General features: G+C 39.6%; 4 protein-coding genes across 7 annotated transcripts; 2 read left to right on the top strand and 2 right to left on the bottom strand.

Annotated features, from left to right (window-relative positions):
• Positions 1-140: 140 nt before the first annotated feature.
• Positions 141-2,421, top strand: LOC139773576 (lymphokine-activated killer T-cell-originated protein kinase). The gene is made up of 5 exons (XM_071708109.1): positions 141-719; positions 1,117-1,350; positions 1,429-1,725; positions 1,907-2,137; positions 2,245-2,421. Exons 1-5 carry the CDS (start codon positions 599-601, stop codon positions 2,397-2,399), a joined length of 1,038 nt encoding a protein of 345 aa, XP_071564210.1. The 5' UTR covers positions 141-598; the 3' UTR covers positions 2,400-2,421.
• On the bottom strand, positions 2,421-9,575 carry LOC139773578 (syntaxin-1B). The gene is made up of 9 exons (XM_071708112.1): positions 9,434-9,575; positions 9,069-9,164; positions 8,889-8,982; positions 8,707-8,781; positions 3,363-3,554; positions 3,084-3,157; positions 2,869-3,006; positions 2,654-2,764; positions 2,421-2,578 (listed from the first exon to the last, which is right to left on the bottom strand). The coding sequence occupies exons 1-9, from the start codon at positions 9,464-9,466 to the stop codon at positions 2,504-2,506; spliced, it is 888 nt and encodes a 295-aa protein (XP_071564213.1). The 5' UTR covers positions 9,467-9,575; the 3' UTR covers positions 2,421-2,503.
• On the top strand, positions 4,122-11,120 carry LOC139773575 (condensin-2 complex subunit D3). Of its 3 annotated transcripts, XM_071708106.1 has the most exons (4): positions 4,122-7,925; positions 8,203-8,354; positions 8,427-8,775; positions 8,908-11,120. In XM_071708106.1, the coding sequence occupies exons 1-3, from the start codon at positions 4,414-4,416 to the stop codon at positions 8,666-8,668; spliced, it is 3,906 nt and encodes a 1,301-aa protein (XP_071564207.1). In that variant the 5' UTR covers positions 4,122-4,413; the 3' UTR covers positions 8,669-8,775; positions 8,908-11,120. The 3 variants fall into 3 exon arrangements, with proteins under 3 accessions (XP_071564207.1, XP_071564206.1, XP_071564209.1); XM_071708105.1 differs by having other exon boundaries at positions 8,203-8,775; XM_071708108.1 differs by lacking the exons at positions 8,427-8,775; positions 8,908-11,120 and having other exon boundaries at positions 8,229-8,360.
• LOC139773577 (uncharacterized) lies at positions 10,759-26,258 on the bottom strand. 2 transcript variants are annotated; one of them, XM_071708110.1, is made up of 9 exons: positions 25,966-26,258; positions 25,523-25,695; positions 21,535-21,645; positions 20,439-20,537; positions 13,395-13,493; positions 13,208-13,306; positions 12,729-12,926; positions 12,536-12,631; positions 10,759-12,374 (listed from the first exon to the last, which is right to left on the bottom strand). In XM_071708110.1, exons 2-9 carry the CDS (start codon positions 25,556-25,558, stop codon positions 12,177-12,179), a joined length of 936 nt encoding a protein of 311 aa, XP_071564211.1. In that variant the 5' UTR covers positions 25,559-25,695; positions 25,966-26,258; the 3' UTR covers positions 10,759-12,176. The 2 variants fall into 2 exon arrangements, with proteins under 2 accessions (XP_071564211.1, XP_071564212.1); XM_071708111.1 differs by lacking the exon at positions 25,523-25,695 and having other exon boundaries at positions 25,966-26,254.
• Between the last annotated feature and the right edge of the window lie 917 nt (positions 26,259-27,175).

Genomic DNA, 27,175 nt, shown 5'->3' on the forward strand with positions numbered 1-27,175 from the left:
CGAGAACCAATCACGTTGCGCGATCTTTGGCCGAAAAAAAAAGCAATATCGATGGAACGAGCGCAGAACACACGGCAGCTTCGATCAAACTCCGATTAACATGGATATGGAATTATTTTTTATTATGTGAATTTTATATAAAAAAAGATATTAAATTAGAATTATCTAATTAAAAATCTTGCTGTAAGTGGTCGAGTTAATTACCGTTAATTCCGATTAATTTAATTGGCGGTTTGCCAAGTAATATATCTGTATCATTTTGTAGGTGAAATTATTAATTAATTTTTTGTAGGAAAAAATTGATAATTTTTGAAAAAAAAATAGATTATAATAAATTATATCGCTTTAAACAATTCGGCCGGCTGAATTAATCGCTGATTAATAAATTAATTAAAATTTGAGCGAGTCACTCTGGATTCGGAGATTTCTCCGTCTCCCCTATAGCCAATCGTGTCGTCGCGCGAGACGCGCTTGCGCAGATCCGACGAGATTCAAATGGTTTGAAAGCCGACGACGGTTACTGCTCCGAGCGTTGTCGTTTGCGATCCGTCGTTGGTCGTTTCGCCGCTGCTGATCTTTTCAATTTCGTTTCGGGAACATGGCCGAGTTTCAGACGCCGCCGAGGGTTACGGGCAAGAGGGTGACGGACAAAGCCGAATTAAATACGCCGATAAAAATACCGGCGTCGCCTTTTCTGCGACAGATAGGCTATGGCACCGGTACGTACCTCGCAAACGCTTTTTCCACATTTGCTCCTCTTTTTGCCACCCAAGTGGTAGGCAGAACATTTAGGATGATAGACTTGGACTAAACTTTGATTAGTTTAATCGGCGATTGACTTAATTAGTGATTAACTTATCAGCATTAATATTTGTTAATATGGAGTTATTAATTTTTTCTTGTTTAACTTGTGAAAAACAATGTAAATTAGGAATGATGAATTATATAGATATTTTGCTTCAAGAAATTCTGCTGGTTGGATTACTCACTGATTAAGTTAGTCAGATATTGGTTGAAGTTAATACGATTGCTTCCTTGTGTTGCTATATGCTTGTAAAATTTTATTAAGAATAAAATCTGTGGAATTGTATTTTATTTCTATACTTTCTATATCAGGAATAGGAGTGTACATGTTGGAAAGATCGCCTAAAGTAGGCTCCGTACGCTCACCATGGGCAGTAAAGAAGTGGCTGAAGGCAAGGAACAACGAGACAAACGATAAGCGTCTTCGATTAGAAGCTGATGTCCTGCGACAATTGAATCATCCCAACATCGTTGGTTTTAGAGCACTCGCCAAGGGATCAGACGGAAAGTCTTGCTTAGCTATGGAAGCGTTGGATATGTCACTTGGTATTTACAAAGTTAGCTAACTTGAACATTTTTACGATACCTTTTGCACTCGTATTTGACATTAATGTTGCAAATCAGGTGACACTATCGAGGAGAGACGGGAGATCATGGAGGACGTCCCTTTCCCAGCCAAGGACATTTTAAAAGTGGGTTTTGAAATTGCAAAGGGACTCAAATATCTACACCATACCGCGCACATATTACACGGAGATATAAAAAGTTGGAACGTCGTGGTATCCCATGATTTCAACCGGGTCAAACTGTGCGACTTTGGAAGTTCTATACCCCTGACAGAAACTTTAGAAATGGATACGTCGAAGGGCGATTTTTGGTATGTCGGGACAAAATGTTGGAATCCTCCTGAGATTGAGCACGGTACGTTTGCTTGTTCAATTATATTATGAGAGTTCCTAACTTTTCAAAATCATGATACGTTGAGCTTATAATCCACAATCTTTAAAATCACAATTGCTTCAGGAATCTTTCCACACTTACCTTTTAATTTATGATATTCGGGACTACGATTTTTTTTTCAATTCTTTTTGTTTTCTTGCAGATGATGGACCAGTGACGAGCGCTGCTGATATTTGGACATACGGCCTTGTTCTTTGGGAAATGATAGCTTTATCGACACCCCACTCTGAAGATTTTGACGAAAATGAATCTCTTGACGAGTTAAACGCGTCGGAAGACATGAAAAATAATCAACTTGACGAATCTGACATTAGTATGGACGAAAGTATGACTTTCCTTAAAGAGATAATGCCGCCTAGATCCAAAAAATACGGTAAGTAGTTCTTGTAATTTGAAACGGCCCCGTTAACTATATATAACTTTATTTGAAGTGAATTAGAGTGAATTAAATTAATAAAATAAAATATAATTTTTTTTTAGGTACACGTCCAGCTTTACCTGCTATCGACTTGGGCAAAGAATATGAAAATGTACTTGAAATATTTTACATATGTACCATAGATTACAAATTAAGACCCAGCGCGAAAGCACTGGTAAACTATTACGAAAAATATGCAAATATTGGCAAAGAATAATTGTAAATTATATTCATCATATATACATAAAATTTTTATTCATAGTTGACACTAATATTAAAACATTGAGCTAAGCTACATTCATAAGATAGTTTGTATAGTTTTTAAAATGACGCAATGATAAATAAAAGAAAAATTATTACTATCACACTTATGATAATGCAAATCTTGATTTTCCGCTGTAAAAGTAATGTAATCGTTACAATATCGCCCGCTCAAAAATAAGTAAGCAAGCAATTAAATATATAATATACCTTTCTATATCTATGGCTCCTCTGTTCTGACTTGCTGAGGTGAACGCGTCCACCGTCGATATTATCCGTAGTTTTATTAGCAAAATATTCAATATTATTAATTTGTTCTCCCTATAGAAAGATTCTAAATGTCATCATCTTTCCTAAGTTGTACTTTTAGCAATGTTACACAATTCGTAAGCCACAATATTACTACTAACGGTGTTTATACTTGCCTGTTCCTCGATTAGGAATGCCATTTCCGCAAATATATCTCTGACCTCTGTGATAGATTTCTCCAATTTTAGGACATCGTTATGTCTACTTTCTATATCTGATAATTGTTGCCTCGCTATCTTGCTGTCTTCTAAAATCTGCGCACAATCAATTAGATTATTTGATGATAAAAGGACTGTGACAAATGCTGTTGTAATGGCAAATTCATATTTACGTTATCGACAAATAAGCTAGTTTCTTGGGCGTCAAGCATATGGTCCAATTCCACACTTGTAACCTGCCGCCTTACTGTTCAACAAATGGTTTAATTATTGAGTAATGCGTACATAAATTATTATAAAGAACACTTAAATTGGTATATTACAATTTAAATTTTAATGATTATAGTAAAATAAGGATTAAAGATTTATAAATATAAAAATGCTATAAAAGTGTTATAAGGATATACGAGACATATATTTTTTGCGAATATAATTTTTTCGCAAGTACGCACGTAGTGTACGTTGCTGTTGCAAGAGCAACAGGCACTTATCGTGATATTTTAGTAACGAGGCATTGTAATCTTCCATGATCTCAGAAAACAGTTGCAGCGTAGTCGTATATTGTAACATTCTAATTCTCGTGTATACAGGTTCATCTTGCACTGCGGTCACATCATCAACGACAGTAATACCTTTTCCAATATCTGCAAAGAATGCAGATAAGAATTAATAAATGAAAAGAAAAGAGAGCAAACGCATTAACATACGAATCTAAAATCGAATATTGCATGGATAAATACATAAATCTAAATGAATTGTCTCACGATTGAGATTTTTCATGTATAAATTAACTATTCTAAAAAATTTAAATTACTTGCATTAAGCAATTTCTTATTTTGTAGTTGCAATTATGTAATTTTTATCATTAATTATTTTACTTTTTATGTATAGCAGTTATCTAATTATATGCATATATATCAATATTATAATTTATTGGATATTGATATTAATAGTACAATCTATATCACAATTAATTAAAATACATTTTAGAACTTTGTTAATTAAAATTAATATTTATGTATACATGTGTCTGCAAGATATGTTGTTTCAACTTGTACAAATATGCAAAATTGATAAGTGCATATATATATGTATGCAATTGTGCATTGGTGTGCGTGTGTGCGAGGAACGAGGATGTATGTGTAAGTATGTCATGTATGCGACATTTAAAACGGTTTATGCAGACGATTGGTCACTCAGTTTCCCGCTTGTACATGGACGCTGTTGTTCGCCTCGCGCATCCCGTCACGATAAACGAAATGTTTCACGATAAATTCTCTGCGAAGACACACGCCGACAGCTTGCACTGTAGAATGACCGTAAAACCGTTATCGATACTCGTGCAGAGGATGATAACCTGAAACCCCGCCGCACCTCTATCCGCGGCACGCTATCGTGACGATAAGTTAAGGTTATGTTTACGTCGCGCGGGTGCCGCGCTCGACGAGAGAGAGGAATGATAGCGGGTGCCGCGTTTTGAAATCCGTCGCGACGACCCGAGTCATGGAATCGCTGCGCGTGTTTCACAATTTCAAGCTCGACACCCTCGACGAGGGCTGGATCAAATCGATCTGGGACGCCGAGTTCGTCGTTTACGACGAGCCGCCCGACGAGTCCCTCGAGTACCTGGAGAGCGACGGCGCGAGGCTGCTGCTGCGCGAGTCCCGGGCCGTCCTGAAGGAATGGCTCGCCGCGAACGAGCACGAGACAGCCGAGTTCTCGTGGCAGGCCCTCATGATTCTCAACATCAACGTGCGCAGGCTGCTTGCCATGCTGGGTTACGTAATGAAGGCTGGCCAGCACGCCGGGACCGACGTGGATTCCAGGCAGGCGTGCCTGGAGGCCACGAGCCTGTACCTCATGCTCCTCACGATACCGGGCAGCAACGCGTTCAGGGTTTACCATCCAAACTTGTACCAGCGAGCGATCGAGACGCTGAAGATGTCGGAGAGTTTGTTCCCCCCTGTCAGAAGCGGTAAGGAAGTAGATATGATCAATTCCAGCGTCGACGACGAGCCGTCGACTGCGGACCGTTGCGGCCGGGCGTTGCATTCCGAGAGATCGAAGCTCGCGCGAGGACTGGACAGAATTATTTCTGATCTCATTGCCATGTCGAAGTCGTTTCGTTTTAAAGAGCACGCCGACTCCTTGGACGTCACGATACGCATGCTGCTGGATATCACAAGGCTGGAGATGTACATCAGGTCCCACAACAATTACGGAATAGCGTCTCTGTCACGAAACGCGTTTGCAGCTTTGCAGGAGCTGTGCAGCAGCAGTCACGGAACCGTCGCCTTGACGATAATGTTAATAGCGCGGTACATGCTGCCCGATCTGTTGTTCCATCACGTAAACGCCCAACCGAAATCTATAACCATTGTGCACGAGGCGGCTATATATTTTCTGAAAAATTTATTGAAGGTTCACGAGCGGGAGACCGTGCAGGGAATCGTAACTCTGATACACCAATTAATGGTGAAGTGTCCGGAAAGAATGGAGGGGCGTCAGAGGCAAGCGGCTGTCGTGATAAAACTGTTGAATATATGTAACAAAGACGTTGTCGTAAGTGTTTTCGCGGACATAATATTATTCTCGCACAGCGGTAAGATATCTTGCAGATTATTCGCGCAGGAGATTGTAGGAAAGCTTTTAACGGAATCTTTATCAAACAACGATTTAGACAAGGGGATCAAGCTGAGGATGAGAAAGATTTTGATATCGATTGTATTGTCCCGTTGTACGGATCGTTCTTCCTTGGTGAGAGGGAAAGCTATGGCCGCGCTTGGCTCGTTTTCTGATTGCGACGACGACGCCGACAAGACCATTCTTAAAAGCATGTTCGAAGCTTCAGCCTCGAATAAAACCTTTCCCGTGCTTGACGAGTTAAAAGGAGCGTTATTGGAGGACGTTGATCCGTTGCCGGGATCGACCGCTTTAATCGCAATGTTGCTGGACAGAGTCAACGACGAGCGTGCGCTGGTACGACGGAGCGCTTTGAAGATCTCGAGAAACCTGTCCATCATGTTCCCGTCACTTATAAGCAAAATGACGCACGTGATAAGCGATCGTTGCAGGGATCCCACTTTGACCGTGCGCCAGTTTGCCGTGCACGTCCTGTCGGAGGTCCTGCAGCAGTTCCCTCACGATTCGGGTCTTCTCGACGAATGGATACAGGCTGTTGTACCGCAGATATACGACATCGAAACTAAAGTTCAAGAAAAAGTGCTGGAGTGCCTGGGAAACGTGTTGATAAATAGAATAACGAGCGCTACTATGTACATTCCAGACGCTGCGAATAGCCTGCCGTGGAGGATCCTGGATAGATTGAGTAACCTGAGAATGAGGAAACATTTGTCGAAAGCTTGCAGCTTATGGGTGAAGAACGGCGACATTACCAAGTCTGTGATATCGAATTTGCAGTCGCACGTCGGTACGGATAACACTATAGGCGCGTGGATAATGCTGGCCGCTCTAGCCGAGAATATGAAGATTCCGAGTATAGATAAATATATCGTGGATTACAAGGAAGTCATCCGGAAGAACGATTTCCACGCGAGTTTGGTTCTACACGTTTTAAGGTACGCCTGGTCGGTTTTAGATCGCGATTGCCTCGAGGACCTCTATCAGCATCTTTACAAATGTATTTGCCGCTTCGAGATCAATTTCAACTTGATCAGCATTTGCCTGGACATCCTGAGTAGTATATTACGATACTTGAATGCCGATAAAAGCAGCCATTTGATAGAATCGAACATGGTGGAGCTGATGAAGTTGTCGGAGGCGGAGATCCAGGACTTGCTGGAGGAGAGCGAGAGCTGTACGCAAGACACGGTGAAGATGAGAGCTATATTTACGCTGGGCCACTCGTCGCTCTTGTGCACCAACAAGATTTCGTCGTCAACTTTGCGAATCCTGGGAAGATTACTGTTGCAGTGGGAATTACTGCCGGACACGGTGAAGGAAATCAAAGATCTACAGGCGTCCGCGGTGGTTCTCCTTTGTCAGCAAGCGCTGAGAGATCGCGAAGTGGCGAAGGAAGTCACGCCGATGCTCGGCAACCTGATGCGCCTGGAAACGAATCCGAACTCGCTGATGAAGACCGCCGTAAAGATAAACGCCGCGAAAGCGCTGGCCGACATCTGCGTGAGATTCACCGCTCTGGTGGAGCCGTACCTGCCGGATTTGTGCATCAGCATGAAGGACCCGAATCCAGCCGTGAGGGAAGCTATAGTGGTGATATTCATTCAGCTGTTGCTGGAGGATTTTATCAAGATGAAGGGACCATTTTTCTTTCACATATTGACGATGCTGTCGGACACGGATAGGATGATACGCGAGCTGACGACCTTCCTAGTGGAAGAGAGACTCTTGATGAAGAACAAGACTTTGATCTCCCAGCAGTTTCTGGAGAGCATATATCATTACAACAACTGCCGCTCCCGGAGCGCGTTCTGCGGACACAGGATGCGCGATCAGGAGAGGAAGCTTCTAACGCTGCCCGGGAGAGCGAATCGGGACAAACGTAATGTCATTTACGAATTTATGCTCGAACATTTGGACGTGTCCGCGAAGTCTGAACTGCTTGTGAAACTGACCAAGTACGTACTTCGCGAGATATGCGACGAGAATTCTATCGACGTTACGACCGAGGAGGGTGCGTGCGTCCTGAAGGACGCGGTGTTCATAATTAACAATAATCGCATGCAACCGTCGTCCCTCGTTGAAAAACACAGGGGTGATACGTCGGAGCTTGATGACACGACCTCGAGTCCCTCGAGTACGCCTAACAACAACGCCTCGAACGTCATTATAGCGGCAATGAAGAAACATAATTTAGATAATTTATTACCTACGTTAATTACGCTTAAGAAAAAGCTGGCTGCATTGAAGTCTCCCTCGGAGGACGACGTAGATGGTCTGTTATTCAAGATTTACTCGGAATATGAAAAAGAGCATCTGATAAACTTATTAAACGAATATCCTGAATTGGAAAAAGAAATGGATCGTTACCAACGGTATGTATGTCTACAAGTGACTGTAGATTACTTTATTCTGGTACAAAATCGTTATAAAATTCTTGTGCATTGTGATATTTATATATATATATTTTTTGCGCGAAAGATAAAAATTATCTTCGACTTGTACCATTTTATGTGAAATACTTCTTTTCTTGTCTTCTGCGAAATAACATGAATATTTGATATAGTATTTAAAGACTTGAAAACATGGATGTGTTATTATAACGCAAATTATTTTGTCAGTGCGGAAATATATATTAATGTAATGTTTCAGGAGACTGAAAGACAAAATTATTTCAGAGAATGATGACGGTAAAAGCAGCAGTTCGTCACCTAATGTAAGTCATAAGGAGCTAGCGGAAATATGTAAGCAAACGACACCCCGAGTTCTACTTCACCGTATTTCACGCTCAACGATATCGTGCTGTAAGAGCAATGAATCAGTAGAGTCCGGTAATCGCTCGCAAATCGCATCATCTTACGACGCGTTAATTAAAGGTTCGTCGGTGCATCCGGAAAGATCGTTGCTGATACAAACGCCACCTCCAGAGCCGAGCTTCGGTACCAGCACGCCTATATTGACGCAAAATCTAGATTCGTACTCCAACGAGTCTCCCGCTCAAGGAATACGCGTGAAAAGGCCCTTGAGCGACCAAGAAATATCGCCGGATATTTCTCGACGTAAAATTCTAAGGGACAGCGTGAGCTATGATAATTTCGATCTCAGTTTCGAACATTAGAGGAGTCGTCCACGAAATCTACGTACAAATCTACCTACCTCGTAACTTTCGCTGCACGCGAAAAGCCGTCTGCGAGATCGTGCACGTGCGAGTCTCCAATTCTTTTTGTAAGTCTATAAATAGATATATATCTATATATATATATAAGCAATTATCGGAAACTATTATATAATATATATATTAAATGAAATTCGTATACACGTTGGATACTGCCACTTACCCTTATTCGTATGCGACAGGATATTGTTATGCAAGTTCTTCACGATAGAAACGTTTTCGACCATAAGATGGATCAGAGCGCGTATTTCCTCGGCCTACATCAACACGGTGTGTCTCAATTATTTCGATTATGAAAGAGTGCAAGGTACACAGTTTTGAACTCGATAGCGTTTATACGTACTTCGTCGAGCAGCTCCTTGAGCTTTTTATTTTGAGCTATTTGAAGGTGTACGTCCTGCAAGAAACCTCTGCCAAAGGTACTGCTGTTACTTCGGCTCTGGAGAAGTTAGTAATATGGTCATTATATGGTAATGTTATACGGCTGTTCGTACAGTTTATTCGCATCTGAGCATTTATTAATCGCAAGCGAGAATACAAGTGAGCGACAAACTTCGAATTAATTCTGAAGCGAAACTTTTATTTGCACATATGAATCATATGCGAAGGCACTGTTCGAGACAGTAGGTATATTCAACAGCCGAGGCTCAAGGTCTTTTCCTTTTCAACACAATTCTAATAACTATAGAAAAAAATACAAATACTAACGGCACGCAAATCGGGCATACGATCGCGAATCATGACGAGTATTCCTTTAGAATCGGCATGGAACTGATAATTCTGTGAGTGGAATAAATACGGTATGCTTCGTTATCTTTCTTATCTGTGCACTATGAATATCGGGTAAAATTCGTTCTGCGGCTTCGTACATCGTAGTCGATATATCGTCGCCGACGGAGAAACACTCCACCACGAGTGTTTCTTCGACTGAAACGCGTGACGTGCTTCTAAAGTGCACATAGGTAGAAGATACTTTGCATCTGAAATGAAATAGGAAATGAGCACTTGGCAACTGTGCGCCAGAAGGCCGACGCGCGATTATACGTTTCTTTAATTTATTAATTCAGTAAGAGAGCGATATAATATCACGTTGATGTTAAACGTTTTGTTTTTGTTTGTCAAATAATATTAAAGACGAAATAATTAGTACAGTCTCAAAAGGAATTTTTGTTAAATGACACTGGCCACCATTAATTTTTTTCCGTCTAGAAATTTTTTCTTTTCTTTTTTTTTTTGATATTCAAATCGATATTTGTATTTAAAACAGAATTTGATAGAAAAACAAATCTTTGACATTGACTTTATTGTTAAGTTTAAATTAGCTTTTAGCGATGGAAAACGGCCGATTATTTTTTCTTTATAAAAATATTATTTATAAGTTTTTTTATGAGTCACATTTAAACGAGTGCTTTGAAATAAAAGTACAAATGTAAAATTTATTTAGTTAGCATTGACATTTAATAAGACATTTGAATTATCTAGAAACTTTCTATATTTATTATAAAAAGTATAAAACAGAAAAAATATTTGTTTTAAATAATGATATAACACAAGTTCAAAAGTCTCGTTAAATTGTTTTTGCTAAGTCAATAATAGATTGCTTTTATTATTATAACGAAACAATATTTTAATTATTTATTAGTAAGAATTAATTTTATTGATAAAAATATGTGGACGTAATTTATTGCGATAAATTTAGTTCTATTACAGTACCATCATCATATAGTTAATAAAAAGTTCGTATTTTAAATTTCGTATTTTATATTTCGTATTTTATGTATTCTTCATTTAAACGATATTTAGTTTTAAATATGCTTCAATTTGTGGTGTCCCGAACTATTCTGTGATAATGCGCGAAGCAAACTTGGCTAATTATTCATTATACATGTATAGATAGTTATATAGCAAAAGAAAATTAATGATAAATATAGTTAGAAAGAAGTACAAACAATTCAACAATAGTTGTATAAAATTATATGCGCACATAATATATTTCATGAAGGGACAATAATCAAAGTTGTTTCGTAATGGAGTATATTTATAACTTTATATATTATTAGACATCTGTTTTCTTTATAGAGCACTTTATTGATTTTTTGCACTTTTTCGTTAACAATAACGATAACTACACCTAATGAACCGTGTGCTGTTTGTTAGGAAGACAGGAGTACTTATTACTTTTCTACAAAGCTAAAATTATTACAAAATATTTAAATATTATATTGAAGTAAAATGTTTAAGTATCACTGTGTACTCTAATTTCATTTAGAAGTTTATTTTTCGAAAACCGAAATGTAATGTATGCGATATTTCATGCGTTCATCTATTATAATTTTTCAAAGGAAATTGCCTGGTGTGCGTCGATGCTATTTTAATAAAATGTGTTCTAAACAAATGTGACAAGTACAACTTTATCGTCTCGCACATCCCTTACATAAGAAATAGATCAAAGATCTGCACTTTATACCTGCATAATAAGAAAATATATATCTCAAGGCAAATCAGTCAGTCTTATAAACTCGTCAATTTCAATAAATCAACTGATAATCCTTCTCCGATAATTATAGTACACTTATTCTGGAGACAGACTGCTGACATACGTTGAATTTTCATTGCATGCAATTGCATGAGACATTAGACTACTGTTAATAGGTGAAGTTTATAAAATCTATGCATTATACAGTGCAATACAACAGAAAGAAGTAGATGCATTATTTTTCGACGAACACAACATTCTGACGTCACTTTGTACGTCTGGCAATAGAAAACTGTATTAAAATATTTTTATCAAAATTTACAACGGAACGGAATGGTATCATAATTATGTACACTACATAACAATGGGTCTGTCTGTTTTAATCGCACTTTTTATTTTACTTTCTGTACTTAACATCAAACTGGCTTTGGAGAGAAGAACGACATAAACAAACAGACCTAATCACTTTTATAAAGACGGATTCCTGCTCACAGTCTCTATTAATATAATCGACTTTTATTTACGCTCGTTAGCGTATCCGCTAATATTACTACATGAAATTAAATTTCTTTTCATTGTCACATCTTTTGCGTGCTTAGTGTGATCATTGATATCACATATGCAATATAAAACGGCGCACGAAAAAGAATAGCCTAATTTTATTTCCAGTGCCGATAAGAAGTTCATCAGTAATAAAAAAGATATATATTATGCTTCGCATTCTTAATATTTATATAACATTCTTTAATATATATAATAAAATAATAAAATAACTTTTCACATTTAAACATTACTATAACATTCTTTTATCAGTAATAAAATTCTTATCGACTTTAAGACCAGACTACCCTTTTTCATGACACTCTATTTGTGTACGCTACATCCTGCTTGGAAATACTGTGATCTTTGAGACGAGCTCATCGAACAATATTTCGAGATTCTCGAAATGGTAGTATTAGGATAGAGGAAGTATCGCTAACAGGATGCGGTTCGCACTCTCACTTTATCCCTCAGGTAATTGGCGACCTGCGTTTGCGAGTGTCGGACGGCCAGCTGAAGCGGCGTGATGCCTTCCTGATTTACGAGCAAAGGATCAGCCCCCGCTCCCACGAGCTGCCTCGCAACCGTCATGTGTCCCGTCAAGGCTGCCGCATGTAATGCACTTTCGCCGTTCTGAAACCGTAAAGAAATCTAATAGTTACTTGCGCATAACAGAAATTATATATGTGTAGAATTATATATATAAAGTTATATAATTAAAATTAGCTAAAAAATATACACGAATTTTTAGGTCGGTCAAGACTCCCATCGATAGACAAGACTACTTCGCTTACCGGGAGCACGCCGAGCGAAGGACGGTACTTGAGAAGCTCGCCGATGACTGCGGTGTGACCCTTGTGGGCGGCTTTGAAAAGCGGGGTTGCGCCGTCCTGTGAAAGAAAATTGTTCGCGATACACAATGCACGTGCACAATAGCAAGAGCTCATTTTCGGCAATTATACGACACGCGATCTACGCGGGACTCACGTGTCTCGTGGCGTCGACCTTCGCGCCGGCTCTCAACAGCCTCCTGACGACGTGGTCGTGTCCCATTTGCGACGCAATCCAGAGCGGTGTGGCACCGTCCGTTCTCACCGCATCCGTCTTCGCCCCGTGCTCCAGGAGGACTTCCAGAATACGGAGGTGGCCGTTCTGAGCGGCGATAAACAACGCCGTGGCACCGTCCTAACAAGCCATAATGGTTTCTTAACTTTCTCTCGCATACTAATGTCGCGCTGTTATTCCAAATGCATATGATACATAAAGCAACGTGTCCGATTGAGCCGTATTGAATCGTACTTAATCTTCATAAATTTAATGCCGATTAAATTCGATTTATATTTAATGGAATAACTGAACTAAGAAATTTCGATGTTACTCGTAGAGCTAAATATTCAAACGCCTTCAGTCGAATACACTAAGAATTGTAATTGGGTAATAGGCACAATTTGAGCGTGTTTTCTTACCTTCATATGGGCGTTCGGACTGGCGCCTCTCTCTATTAAGCCCTCCACGACATCCAGATGACCGTACTGACACGCTACGAAGAGCGGCGTGCCGCCGTCCTGAAATCAACGTGGGACATGTTAGCGTTAAAGCAGCGAGATCACGTTACACAGTCGCGCTAAAAGCTCTTCCGTCCCATCTACTTACTATGCTGCACGAATCCACGATCGCGCCGTGTTCTAAAAGCAGACCCGCGATGTCCATGTATCCGCCTTGGGCGGCGAAGAACAAAGCCGTTGTCCCGGTCTGCGAACGCAAGACAAACGCAAACGTTACGGGTAGCCGTCTACGTGTAGACGATCACGTCGTCTTGGACGACTGCTGTAATAATTTGATCCATTTATCTCGAGCATCTTAAATATTTTTTCGAATAAATTATCTTCAAGAAATTGAATTGTATGAATTTACACGGTTTTGCAGAGTTCATTGTTCGTGTAAAATGGATGGAAAGAACTTTTTCTGCGACAATTTCTTTTTCCAATTAATTATATTATTTTCTCAAGGAAATAAATGTCTTGAATATTGTTTCTCTTTCCCTCGAAAATCGAAACGCTCAAGGTAAACGGATCATTCTGCACATTTGCACGATCTAAGAAGATCAGGAATATCGCGAGGTCGCGAAATTCTTCGCGACAGAATGTAACAGTTTCTATACAGGACGCAGAGATAAGCACGGCGAGACGAGAGAAGAAGAGAATCGATGATGTACAGTTTTATCTCCGATAGGGGATAAAACCCAACTTCTTACATCTTCCTACATAACTAATTTAAATATTAGACAATGTCTACATTGTTTAAACAACAAACTCTGATAAAATTACAGATGCATGAAATTAAAAATAGATGCGTGGAATTAGAAATAGAAAAAGATCAATAGTTCTTCCCGTTGTAAAGTTCTAATATGCGGGGATAAGAAGGATGAAGCGAGTTATTTCGTGTCGAAAAATATTTATGAAAGGGGCATACCGAATGTAATAATATGCACCGTAATTTCATTATGAAAGATGCATCGCGATGCTTTGGCGCGTGCATTGAATCGCACAGAGAATTCGACGTGACGTCGGTTGCCACTTAGCGATATGCAAATGTCACGTACCTCCCGTGACCCACCCATAATTTATATCGACGGTAAATCGACGTAACATGTGGACGTGTAGTCGGCAATTGCGTCGACCGCCGTCATTAATAACAATATCGAATAGCATTTTATTGGCCAATGCGAAGGAGAAACGTCGATTTCCTTCGGAGCACGATGGGCATTCGGATACAAGCTTCTCTTTACGGCTCTCTTACGCCCAACTTTCTTCCATTGCTTGCACCTGTATATGTTTATCCGTCCGTATAACACGAAAGGGGAAGCTACGATATGTCATGCTTAACGGTAAACTTTAGCAACGAGAACCGGTCGCAAAGCGGCCTTGATATTTCGAGCAAATGTCAACTCGAATATCTTCTGACGAAATCAGAATTTATCGCGAAGTACGCGATTTAGAAATTTTCCTATTTATTTCCTTTATTTTTTTCCTTTCATTTTCCTTTTTCCCCCTTTATTTCCTATTTACGATCAATACAAATATCGTCCTATCGAAGGCATAATATTAAACAAACCGAATACATTAATTTGCCACTAATTAATTTGTATGTATACGTAGAAGTAGAAGCTATATGACTTTATTTTTTACACTATCGATCGGTTATTCAATCCAATGTAGCTGTAAAAGATTATCTTGTGTCGGTGTTCCTTAGAACATCATTGCGATTATTAATAAACCCATCGTTAGAGTGCTAAAACTTGGCAGCCGCAAACTATCGATTTCTGCGAAGCGACCGTAGTACCGTTTAACAATACAATATACTTGTCCTTCACCCGATAAAGATAATGTCTCGCATTGAAGCGTGACTATCTGCCACTCGAAGCACGTGTCGCGTGCTCGGATCGCGTAAATTTTCGAAACTTTCGTCGATCGCAATTCCTGGCTAAACTATATTAGCTGCGAGATACGGGCCTCGAAGGTACGACGAGGCAATTAGAATCATAGCGTTACGCTTTCACGAGGGAAGATAAATCCTCCTGGACTGTCGGGCGAAGGAGTCGTAAAAGGCAAATTGGGAGTGAGAGGTCGGTTAGAACGAAACGTTGGTAAATTGTCAAGTTCGCACGGTGATCTTTGAGGTAAATACAGCGACGTTCGACATACTTCCTGGAAGAGATTTAAGAAAGAAAATTAAAACACTCTCTTTTTGACGCGTTCAATGCAAATAAAATCTTAAGATTATAGAATTTAAAGTACGTTCACAATAATATCGCGAAAACATACAAATTAAAATTCTTCGTCGCGCGGCACATAGGGTATCTCTCTCAAAGAGCTCTCTTTGCAAGTCCTTTCGAGAATAGCATGCCCGAGGAATTGTAATGAGATCTACAAGTCCTGTTTAACGTTATCCAAACCTCTCGAAAGAGGAATAATACAAGCTATTTTTATTAAAAAATTAAACCAGTTTTTACTTTTTTTTTAAATTTCTACAGGTATTTTTATTATTTTATTATTTAAAAAACTAAACCAGTTTTAATTTTTTAATTGTTACAATATTTTATTGCAAATTTAATTTCTTATTTAATGTCCACAGGTATGCCGACTTCTCAATTGCGTGATTTATTTCGAGGCTCTCTTTCGCATACGAGCCTTAGGCGCGCCATTTAAAGAGCAATCCACTGGACCTGACGCGAGTAAAATGCACTTTCACTGCCGTAAAAGCTCGGTCGAGGGAGCGGCGAACTCGTAGCTTTACCCGTTATGTATCCTGCTGTTCCACACCCTGGCGCGAGGCCGATCGTATCTCAGATTAATCCTTCGATATTACTTCCGGGGGAAAGAGACTACACGGAAAAGACCGGAAACTTTACGCTTCCGCTTTCGCGCCACTTTTTTTTCTTCTTTTTGCAGCTCCGCTCTTCCGCGCGTCCCGTTTGCGACCTTATTCCCGTTTGGCGAACCTTATTCTGTTTTTTTTTTTTTTTTTTACAACTTGCAGCGTATCTCCCTGCCGGGAAACGGGCCGCGCGGTGCACACGCCGTGGAGTTACGCCGCGCCGCGATGCGTGGCGAGCGAAGCGGGGACGTAACATACCCTATCCATTACCGAACCGCAGAAATTCTATATAACGCGACGATCAACCTGTCACGTGTGGTCCGCATCGCCGCCGATCCGGACGACGCGTTCCTTTCGCTTCGGCGATCATGCCATGCGTGAGGAAACGCGCGCAGAAATCCGGTCAGCCCGAGATCAAATGCCCGACCCGTATTCGTCAGAAGCTATCAAGTTGTCGGAAGACAACTGCATCCAAGCAGATCTCGAAATTGAGTATAGAGGCATTTTTCCGAAAATTTCGCTTGCTAGACACAAAAAGATCTACGATTGTTACGAATGACAAATATTTTACAATCCACAAATGTGTATGGAACTATGCAATCTGTGATAAAATAACTCCGCGAAGAAATAAGCTCTTTATGCAAATTCCTTCATCTTTGTTTTCGTGCGTTTCATAGGAATATTGCGAAATATTTATCGATATAAAAGTTCAATATCTTTATATCTCAATTCTTAATACGGATCGAAAGAGAAGTAGATCTGAATCGAAGATGCGAGTTGAAAATCTGATCGTAACCCAGAGCGAAGTCCACCACGGCGCGTGCATATAGCGGTACCGTACTTTATAACAGCTTACGGATGCAAAGCCCGCCGATTGAACATCGGTCCCAAGTAGGGCAACAAAAGGTCAGTTATTTTCGTTTGGCGAACGCGCGGCGCCGATTTTAATTAACTAGCCGGCAAAAACGGCCGTATGATAATTAACAATAAAAATGGCGCGCGATACCCCCGTGTATTAAATACGAGATTGATTGGCGAGATTGATTGGTCAAATAACCTTGATTGGTACGAAGCTATATACGATCGCTGCAATTAACGTCTCCATTCATTGACGACAGTGTCACAGCCTACACGAGATCTATACAATTTATCGGAGGCTGAGTCGGGATGACCTGACAGGTGTCGTTCACCCTCGCCTTGTCCATTTTTAGACGATCGATAATCGCGGGTAGATTTTCAGACATCGTTCCACTGAGAAATCCTTCTTTTGAACTCTTACTCTCGCATTCAAAAGTTATGGAAGTCAAGATTGTAATAAAAGTTGGAGTTTACGAAGAAATGACAGATCTGTTAATGAGTTCGAAAGACTTACACTTAACAAAATGATCAAATATTATACTTGTCCACCGAGATACAATCAATCGCAAAAGATTGCAAGCGAACTTTACACAACGGGATATCATGTATAAAAATTCATGCGTGTGAAATTTATTATAAATAAAAATCGACATGTCTATAGACATATAATATTTGTCATAACAATAAAATATTACTTTCCAGCAATAGATATCTTTTCTACAAAGAACTTCAAGCCAACAGTTTCTTAGAAAAAGTACGATTTAATATTGATAGCGCTTTCTCGTAACGATAAATCTATAGATAGAAAAATTCTAAAAGCACACTTCCCTGCAGCAAGAAAAAAATATTATCCATTTCCTGCCCTCTCTAATGTTCTATAAACGAACACCTTGCTGCCGCACGCGCGATTTTCCTACGTATCGCGATGATACTTACGATAGTATGGATAACAGTTTAGATAGATTGTAGACACCCAGTGTCAGCGGTAATTCCTGAACTTCCACGTTGCGTGTCTTGCACAGGCACTCCGCTATTAAGCGGCATTAGAATCACGCGAACTTGCACGCACGAATGTTATGGCACAAGCTCACGGTATGCCTATAGGCAACCTTGAAATATTTCACCCGTCTTTCACGTTTTCCTGCAATTCGTTTCTCACCTCATCGCGATATTTAAACTGCAAGTCGTGAACAGGTCACCGTTCCAAAATCAATGCGACATTGAAATTCCAACGGCGCCACGGCTTTTCTAGATAAAATACAAGAGTTTCTCTCCCTCCTCCTTAAAATTATCGCTTTACGCCAATTACGATTGTGGGGAATTTATTAGCCGATTGCTACGCGTATACCGATAAATTGATATGGAAATCGAAATGAGATACAATTACCTCTTTAAGTAACGGTTTCGGGATCTCGAGGTATTAATTTAAAGAGGATCGCGTTTTCCAGTCCATGAAAATGTTCTTTGGATTCTCGATCCGCCGATTGCGTAAGACGACGAACGCGCTTAACGGGTTTTTAATGAACGTTTGCGTAATTCTGGGCTGAACGCGACGTCGTCATCGTTTACGCATCTCGGTAGGAAGAGCGCAGACCGTATGATCAACTCGATCGTCGAACGTTACACATTCCTATTTCCGAGCACATTTACTCATCATGTAATATTCTATCTCTCTCTCGCGCGCGTTTCTAATAGTGACTATATCTGTCAGGAAATTGAAAATCGTTTGAAACATATTTTGTCAATCACTGTATCTTTTTTAAAACAATATTTAATATTTTCAATTTTTATATTATATAAAAAGTACGATTAAAAGAATCAAAATCTGGTGATTTCTGAAAATGCTCTGTACATTGAGTACTTTTTTTTTCTCAGTGTAGATCAGATTTTCTGTGATGTGAGAAATGATCTCTCAATTTAAAAATATTACTGAAGATTAAATCAGATTTTTGTCGTGAAAGAGGCTTACTCTCCCTCAAACTTTCTTGTTCTTTCATTTTTTCGAGATATGCAATAACGTCGAACCGTCCAACTCGGGCAATCCTGTCATCGAGATTTGCATACAATGTCATAATTCTAGATGGCACCGAGACACCGAGGGAGAAAGAGAAGCGTGCGGGTCTGACGATAAATCCTCTTGAGGCACTTAAAAAAAGGATACTCGACAGCTTCCTGGTGCACCGCGTGACGGGCTTTTATGTCTCGCTGAGACCCGCGTGCGTTTAAAAGTGATACAACGCGTCACAAGACGATGCTCCAGGAAGTTTCAAAAATTCTATTTTGATGCCACGATACTCGGAACGAGTGGTACCTAAAGATAGGATCTTCAACAAGGTTCTCAAGTCGGAATTTCTTTATGGAATCTTTGCTGAATTAAAAATCTTACTTTTTTTAACTGTCACAAAACATAATGTTTGAGTTATAAATATAAACGGCTGAAAATGGATAGAACTTTTCACAAATTAAGTTTTTAGAACGCAAATAGAAATTTTACTTAGTTATAAAATTCTAAATTAATAAATATCAATGTTGTAAAATTTATATCAGGATATTTAACATAAAATATTTAAAAAATCATGGAAACAATACGTGATTTTTATTGCGAGAAAACCATTTCGACATCGGTCGAAGAACTCCTTGAAGCAATTACTACAAAGTGATTATTATGACATTTCGCATACTCTCTCTCTGTTCGATCCTTTAATCAAACGTATTAAATACTTGAGAGCCGTTTTACAGCGGTGATTGAATTGCAGATGGTCTCATGACTGCGATATTCGATACCGGTTTTATCACGGTTATCAATGTTAATGCCTGTACGAAAATAAATGAAATAACGTACGATTCTGAAGACATGTTATGAAACATCCTTCTATCTTCTTTATAAAGATTAAACGTAAAAACATAGCATATAGGAAAAAATAACGATAAGTATATAAATTGCCGTACAATTCGTACGTCATTACATACAACTGTTTTACGGCCGTGATTATGATCATAAACGATACTTTGCGACGATTAGAGTACTCTGAGTTACACGCTACATTACTCGACGGCACTCGATGGTATTTTCGTAGATAAGTTCGCGTACACAAAGTAACAAAATTCTCAAAATATCACTTATCTCAATGACTATCTGTCACAATCTTGTTGTTAGTAAGAGATAAACTGTACAACACAGATAAATCGTCTGATAATATTCTCATTTATACTCAACTTGCGAGCAACTTGAAAAATTAATAATAATCTTTTGCAGAAGCAATATTTCTCTTCAATAAATATAAATAAGAGTAGAGGCTACCCTCTCATTTATCGCCCTGTAACACGCTAAAACTGATAGATGTACTATGAATTTTTGGGCATTAATGAACGTGAGCGCGCACGTGTCGTCTACTAATACAATTAAGGCGGGTCTCGTTCATTCATAGATCGCTCAATCTTTGACATAAGGTCGGAACTTACCAGCCTCTTGGCATTGGGGTCCGCCCCTTGGTGCAACAGCTCAGTCACGGCGTCGATGTGGCCACCGGCGGCGGCTAATATCAAAGGTGTCGTGCCATCCTGAAAGAAAACCGACCCCGTTAGCAAAACTCTCCGCTCCGACGATTCAATTATAGACGCGAAACTTTCCCGCCCGGTGAACGCATACCGGTGAATGTATGCCGGTGTATATTTTCTAATCGATCTTCTCGCGAGCTATTAAGATTCGCGTCCTAAGTCCGCTAAAGCAATTAGCACACGTATACACGTATATCGATATATATATCCGCGATGTCTCGTCAAAAAGCAACAATTTGCACATAAAAAGATGTTTCCTAATGTTACTATGTATTTAAAAAATCGACTATAACGCAAAGTTTTACAAAATAGTGTTCGGCGTTTCGAATGGACAAAAAAGAATCGCGAATGGCAGGAAGTACCATCAACGCTCGATGACTAAACAGACATATGGCGATTCGATTCGGCTCTGACACTGGCACAATTCCACGTGGATGAGCTCGCAAAAAAATACGACGCCGATGTAAAACCGCGTTCGGTCTCCAGGCCGAAAAGTGGCACGATTAGTGTCCGCGCTGATCTAATAAACCACTTTCGAGACGCCGAGAGGAGTGTGCAACGTTACTCGCGCTGCTCGCTCCTCATTGTCATTTGCATAATGAGTCGGCCGACAGCGAGGAGAGAAAATCGCGCTTTTGCCGCGATATCGCCGATCTATCACGAGACCATTGCAATCAGGAACGCGAGTTCCTCTGCCTAATCGATTTCCGGCAGCAATCTCAGGTGATCGTATTGTCTTGAGCTGATGAACTGATTTTTGAGCTGATAAAACCGACTGGGCCGAACCAGATCGCGTTCGCAAGAAGGCACATACTATAATATTATCATCTTCGCGCGAACAATTTTCTTCCAACTTCCTTTTCACTCCAAATTCCACATTCTCGCTCTGAAAAATTGATGTTCCATTTCGATTATCGCAAAGCTTTCGATTTAGGGAATCGTATCTGACAATGAGAAGTGATCGTATCGCGAAACTGAGGGTGTGTTACACGGCACTGACCTTGTCCTTGCAATCAACGTGGACGCGTCCGGAATCCAATAAAATACGAAGACGCTTGGCGTCCCCGCGTGCCGCGGACAAATGCAGCTCCACGTCCCAAGGCGATTCTTTCTGAAAAAGTAAGAGCCAAAGGTAACGGGTTAATAAAACGCTAATTAAATTCTCATTTTCTAGTTTACGTAAGACGGTTGCGATCGGAGCAACGCGAATGCAGAAAGTGTCTAAAAGTTTATGCCTCGAGATTGTATCGAAACCATTAACATTGTAATAATATAAAATTGAGAAAAGAAATCAACTTTCTTTGAATTTAGAAAATATATAAGATTAATTAATTAAAAAAGTTATATATATTAATAAATGACAGAGTTATATTAATAGTTAGTGCAAAGAAAATCTGAAATTAATTCTGAATTAATTAATATAAAAAGCCAAGAAGATTCAATTTCGAAACTAGGAAAACTTTATAAATTCGATCCCATTTGGAATAATCCCGATCTCTTTAGATTCCTACAGAATTTTAATCGTGACTTTTATTTTGACTTTTTGTGTTTTTATCAATCAGTTAATGTCAATTAGTTTCGAGATTAATATCGTCAATTTAGTAACATGAAACAAATTGTTTTCAATCATAGTTTACCAAAGGATATTATCGTACATATATATCCGAGTCTTTTCCACATCCAAATAATGAAAATACATTCCTACATCAGAGATCCGAATATATAAACCGTGCATTGGATACGTGATAGAACATGAAAATATGAAGGAGCTTGTCAGATCGTTGGATCGTTGGAACCGTCTAGAAGCGCGTAAAATATTTTTATCGCCTTCATAATCTCAAAGATATGCTCGTGGTTGTCATTGAGATCGATATCTCTCAGAATCGTGGATCCTTTATTCCCCGCGTTTACGACTTCTAACGGTGAACGCAAACACAGCGCAAACGCTTTTCCAGCGTGAGTATCATCGCGGTCCTTCGCCGCGATGACGATCGAAATAATACGTCGACCTTCGTTTTCGAGTGTTTATGGAGTGATTCGACTCGCGAACGGTGCAAACACGTTCTCGGAGAGAGAAAACATATCCCGCGTGATTTCTCGAGGAATAAATGCCTGTGGCGCGTCGCTCCCGCGGATTTATGTCTTAACGGAACTCGCGCTCCGAAATATTTCGTGGAATTCCACGGACGGGCGGGGAAGATCAGCTTGTAGACCCGATATTTGTAGCTTTGTACCCGTTAGCCCGTAGTTTACCGATGCGCATCACGGATCGCAAACGTAAAATTGCAGAACGCGTCGGATTGTACGTTCAATGGCGCGGAAAAACCTTATTACGAGATTTTGCGGCGATACCGTTCAGCAGTGAGGCGAGTTTCCTTCGGATATGTGGAACACGAGAAACAAATCGTCTCGTATCACGGAAATCGTGATATTATGATACATTTTCCATATAATGCCGCAATTAATTTTCGAATAATTTTTTCAAATGAAGAAGTAGACAGCGAAAGGTATATACAAGCACGTCTTGTAGAAACTAATATTATTCTTTGTCATAAAGTCATAAATCATTTGCAAATATAACAGAGTTAAGTACGAAGTCTAATAAAGAAAAAGAAACGGTGAACTTATAATTTTTTTAACATTGTAATTTTTGTGTTATATTAGAAAATAATTATTAAATATAATTATAAAACTTAGAAGATAATTTTTTAATTATGGAAACTTTAAAATTATAAGATTAAATTAATCATGATACTAAAATATTCAGCATTGATTATCATATCTACGCGAAATCTTTTTATCCTCTTACGTTGCACGAATTTTACAGCACACATTAAACTGTCAGCCTTATTCAAGCAAGTCTTTTTCAAGTACTCAATGAATCGACGATTTATTCTAATTGTGCGTACGTGTAATTTATACAACATCGTAATTACATTCAAACACATCAACTTTGAGATAAATGAAATAACTTGTTCCACAGCTGCTATTAAATAAGATATTAAATAAGTTACATTTCACATTTTATCATAAATTCATAATCAGAAAGTTATTAAATAAATTATCTCACGTTTTGTTATAAATTCATAATTAGATTTGAGATTCAAATTGATACGTATACACGTGCTGTATTCTATACCTAACAATTTCACGTAAAATTTCGTATCTCTGCGTCGCGAGCACGTGTCCTCGGCGGCACTTCGCGGAGCTGCTATACTTTTTTCCGCAGTCTCGACCGTAATTAGTGCGCGCGGCCGACGATTAAAGCTTTAATTAAAATATCAAAACAACGTATATGTCGAGAATCATGCCGGCATCGGCATGATACGCGTTACTTTTCCCCTGTCATGCATATTCGTGTTTAATTTGTTATGATGTTCTCATATCGAAATTTTAAATAGTGTTGTCGTAATTATCTTCAAAACTTATTTTAGAATCTGACTCGAAGCATTACGATATCTGTAATGTATTTCTTGAATTTAAAGCTCGCTTTAAATTTAAATAATCTAACAGTTCGCGTCAGATGTCAGAATAGAATTTATATTTTGTACATATTCAAATGTTCTTCAAATCTATGAAAATCTAAAATTATAAATAGGAACCTTTCCTGCATACTTATCGCTTAAATGTAACATAAAAATTATGCATGTGTAAATCGCGTTAATTTATTAGATTTCAAATGTCGACAAGTATATTATATTATAGCAAGTTTATATTAAAGTATATTATAGCAAGAGTCTGTAATGCGTTAAATCTTTCGAATTCTTGCGATTGTCGCGGATTTATCAAGTTGTTAACAAGCCTAATTCGAGAGGTCTGATGTAAATCTTACGTAACGCAGATAGGGAAATTATGATGAACAAGCTATTAAGCGCCGACGTCGGCGATGTGACCGGCTCTAAAGCCGACTCTACACACCGCTCGATATTATGCAACGCGTGTCACGAACAATATTGCGTTGATAATGTCTATCCGCGGTCTGTATAAACTCAAAGTACGTTGCAACTATGACAATTACGCGGTAACAATTGCCAGCGGATTAAAGTGCCGCGCGCTCGTGCCGTTCATTCCGTCTCGATCTCGCTAAAAACATCGGATAATCGGCCGTTATATCCTCCGCGGTCAATTTTCTACGGAAATATCCGGGTCGGCAGGCGCGATCGAGCGGCGCCTCGGCCGTGACAAACTCCGACTTTCGTTTTTAATCGCGCTCGCGCGCAGGTGCACCCATTCATCGTCGCGAACCAGAAATAACGCGCACTATATAACGAGAGATAAGACGTATGTTTCTTGTCGCGCTTTTAATACTCGACGTTGTACCTCGAGTTTTTCGCTCGCCCGATACATGAATCACATCACCCTCGATGTCGCGCGACGCGAAGGATAACAATTGAATAAAAAGTATCAAGGGCCGATCGCGATAACAGTGATGTTTTCTCTCTCTCTCCCCGCGGAAGAGAAAACAATCGACTCATCGAAGATAAAAGCGCAGCAACGATAAACGATAAAGCATCCGCGAATAAATGAACCACGCGAGGAAGCCTCGGTGCGGTAACGTTAGTCCTTTGCAGTCCAAATTATTTTTCGGATGAGCGAAACGAGTCGGATGAGCAAATCAAGTATTTCATCCTTAGGTTCATCTAATCGGCTGGTCCGAATGAATTGAAGAATCTGGATTACTTATTCATTATACGGGCGCCGTTTTCAATTTTTTTCTACTTGAAACTCTTGAAAGTACGGCGATTATTAACACTATTTACATTATTTCTTGAAGTAATGGCAATTGAATTTACTATTATGTATACATATATATTTAATTTAGAAGTGGCACTCGTATAATATGAATAAGTCTCTGGAATCTTTATTACTCGGAGGAATTTATAGAGATCCTAAAAATATAATTTACCGATTACAAATTCGAAGAATTATATGCGTAATATGAAAAATGCACGATTTGAAGATTTGTTTGTTATTGCAACGCATTGTACCGAATCCAACGTAGGACCGCAAAGGTTTAATTCCATCCACCGTCGAATGCTGTCTCGAGTCTAATCCAAAATCGGGAACAAATTAAGCAACAAATTGTCGTTTGTTTCACACGTAAATCGCCGAGGAGATGAACGTCTCACAATCAAACTCAGATCGTACCAATCGGGTCCAGCTGAAAAGAGGCTGTTCTTAATTTCAGACAATATACGAGAGGGTGGCGAAGGGCATGTTAATTTCTCCTCTACTTACATAATTATCTAACGTACACTACCGGACAAAAAATGCAGACGCAAGTATCCTTCCAAACCTTTTCGCATCGCGAGGAACAGAAGAACGGCGTCCAGGTGTCCGGGGGAGAGAAACATCCCCTGCGGGGGAGGGGAGGGGGGGGGATATCCGAATATTCCGAATCTCGGCGCTTCTCCGCTCACCTCACACTCACCTTCATGGACATGTTGAACCGCTGTCGTGCGTATATGCCGATCAATCACTCGTTCGGTTCATCGGTTCTCCCGAGAGTCCCGCAAGCGCATCGCACGTCCTGGCCGCGTCGAGCGAGGAGCTGGCACACACCACCACCGTCCGTCCAGCGCGAAGCGCGCCCCGCTACTGAACAACTGAACGCCAGGCTGGCCAGCCTCTGACGCGGCCCGCTTTGAAGCACCGCTCTCGCCGGAGCGTTCTTCCGCCCGTACGCGCGCGACGGCCCGAGCGTCGTCGGCCGGCCAACGAATCGCCCGTAGACATAGTACGTGCGTAGTAATCGCGAATACACGGAGCACGGGGCGCGCGGCGTCGACGTGACGCGTGGATCAGGGGAGTGGGTGGGAAGGGGGACTGCGACAGAACGGGAACTACGGGAAGTGCATCGGACATCGGACGGTCTCCGTATACTCCGTACTCTCCGCTCCGTGCATCCTCGCGCATGCGCGGCGTCGAAATTTTGGGCGAACAATTTTTAGACCAATAAAATATATGTGCATATATATATGTCGATTTTGAATTTCAAATCTTATGGATTTATAACAAAACGCGGTTAGATAATTGATTTTATAACTTTCAGAATTGCGGAACAGGTTTATATGTATATTTTATCTCAGAGCTGTGGAATTCATGAATTGTTTCCCAAATGCAATTGCGATGTATATAAATTAATTTTATAGCAATAAATATTTGTAAATACATTTCATAGTAATCAATTAAATAAATACGTGTAAAAATGTGCTATCCTGATCCTATTATAATGTTTATATCATATGATTGGTCATGATTCACAAAATGGCACAATTTGGAACGTTATTTTGTACGTTTCTACCGAAGATTCGGCTCGCAGTGACATTTTATCGATACAAATGCGAAAAGCCAACAAAGATACTTTTTTAACAGCAATTATAAATGATTAATTTTGACCAAACTCTAATTAGCTTGATTAGCGATTGTCTTAAAAAATATCTACACGTATTTTAACATGGATATAGAATTATTACAATTTTGTTAACGCAGATAGAATTATATTATATTTTTTGTCAACATAATTATTGTATTTTTTTTGCTCGACATATGGAAATAAAGATTAGAAACAACGAATTACATAGAAACAACGAATTACATAGAAATTTTCTTTAAATAAGTCGCTGATTAAGTTATAATCT

This window comes from Temnothorax nylanderi, unplaced genomic scaffold (assembly GCF_030848795.1).
Source record: "Temnothorax nylanderi isolate EJ_2023f unplaced genomic scaffold, tnyl_v1.0 TNYL_tig0064_pilon, whole genome shotgun sequence".
NCBI classification, from domain to species: domain Eukaryota; kingdom Metazoa; phylum Arthropoda; class Insecta; order Hymenoptera; family Formicidae; genus Temnothorax; species Temnothorax nylanderi.

Excerpts from the sequence above, each read along its gene's own strand:
- LOC139773576 (XM_071708109.1), top strand. The coding sequence starts at position 599 with ATGGCCGAGTTTCAGACGCCGCCGAGGGTTACGGGCAAGAGGGTGACG. Across the intron at positions 1,351-1,428 it reads AGCGTTGGATATGTCACTTG|GTGACACTATCGAGGAGAGA; the intron begins GTATTTACAAAG and ends GTTGCAAATCAG. Across the intron at positions 1,726-1,906 it reads TCCTCCTGAGATTGAGCACG|ATGATGGACCAGTGACGAGC; the intron begins GTACGTTTGCTT and ends GTTTTCTTGCAG.
- LOC139773575 (XM_071708105.1), top strand. The coding sequence starts at position 4,414 with ATGGAATCGCTGCGCGTGTTTCACAATTTCAAGCTCGACACCCTCGAC. Across the intron at positions 7,926-8,202 it reads GAAATGGATCGTTACCAACG|GAGACTGAAAGACAAAATTA; the intron begins GTATGTATGTCT and ends GTAATGTTTCAG.
- LOC139773578 (XM_071708112.1), bottom strand. The coding sequence starts at position 9,466 with ATGATTCGCGATCGTATGCCCGATTTGCGTGCC. Across the intron at positions 3,007-3,083 it reads CTAGCTTATTTGTCGATAAC|ATTTTAGAAGACAGCAAGAT; the intron begins GTAAATATGAAT and ends GATTGTGCGCAG. Across the intron at positions 2,579-2,653 it reads GGAGCCATAGATATAGAAAG|CGGAAAATCAAGATTTGCAT; the intron begins GTATATTATATA and ends TTACTTTTACAG.
- LOC139773577 (XM_071708110.1), bottom strand. The coding sequence starts at position 25,558 with ATGGAATTAAACCTTTGCGGTCCTACGTTGGATTCG. Across the intron at positions 13,494-20,438 it reads ACCCCAATGCCAAGAGGCTG|ACCGGGACAACGGCTTTGTT; the intron begins GTAAGTTCCGAC and ends TTGCGTTCGCAG. Across the intron at positions 13,307-13,394 it reads TCGTGGATTCGTGCAGCATA|GACGGCGGCACGCCGCTCTT; the intron begins GTAAGTAGATGG and ends CGTTGATTTCAG.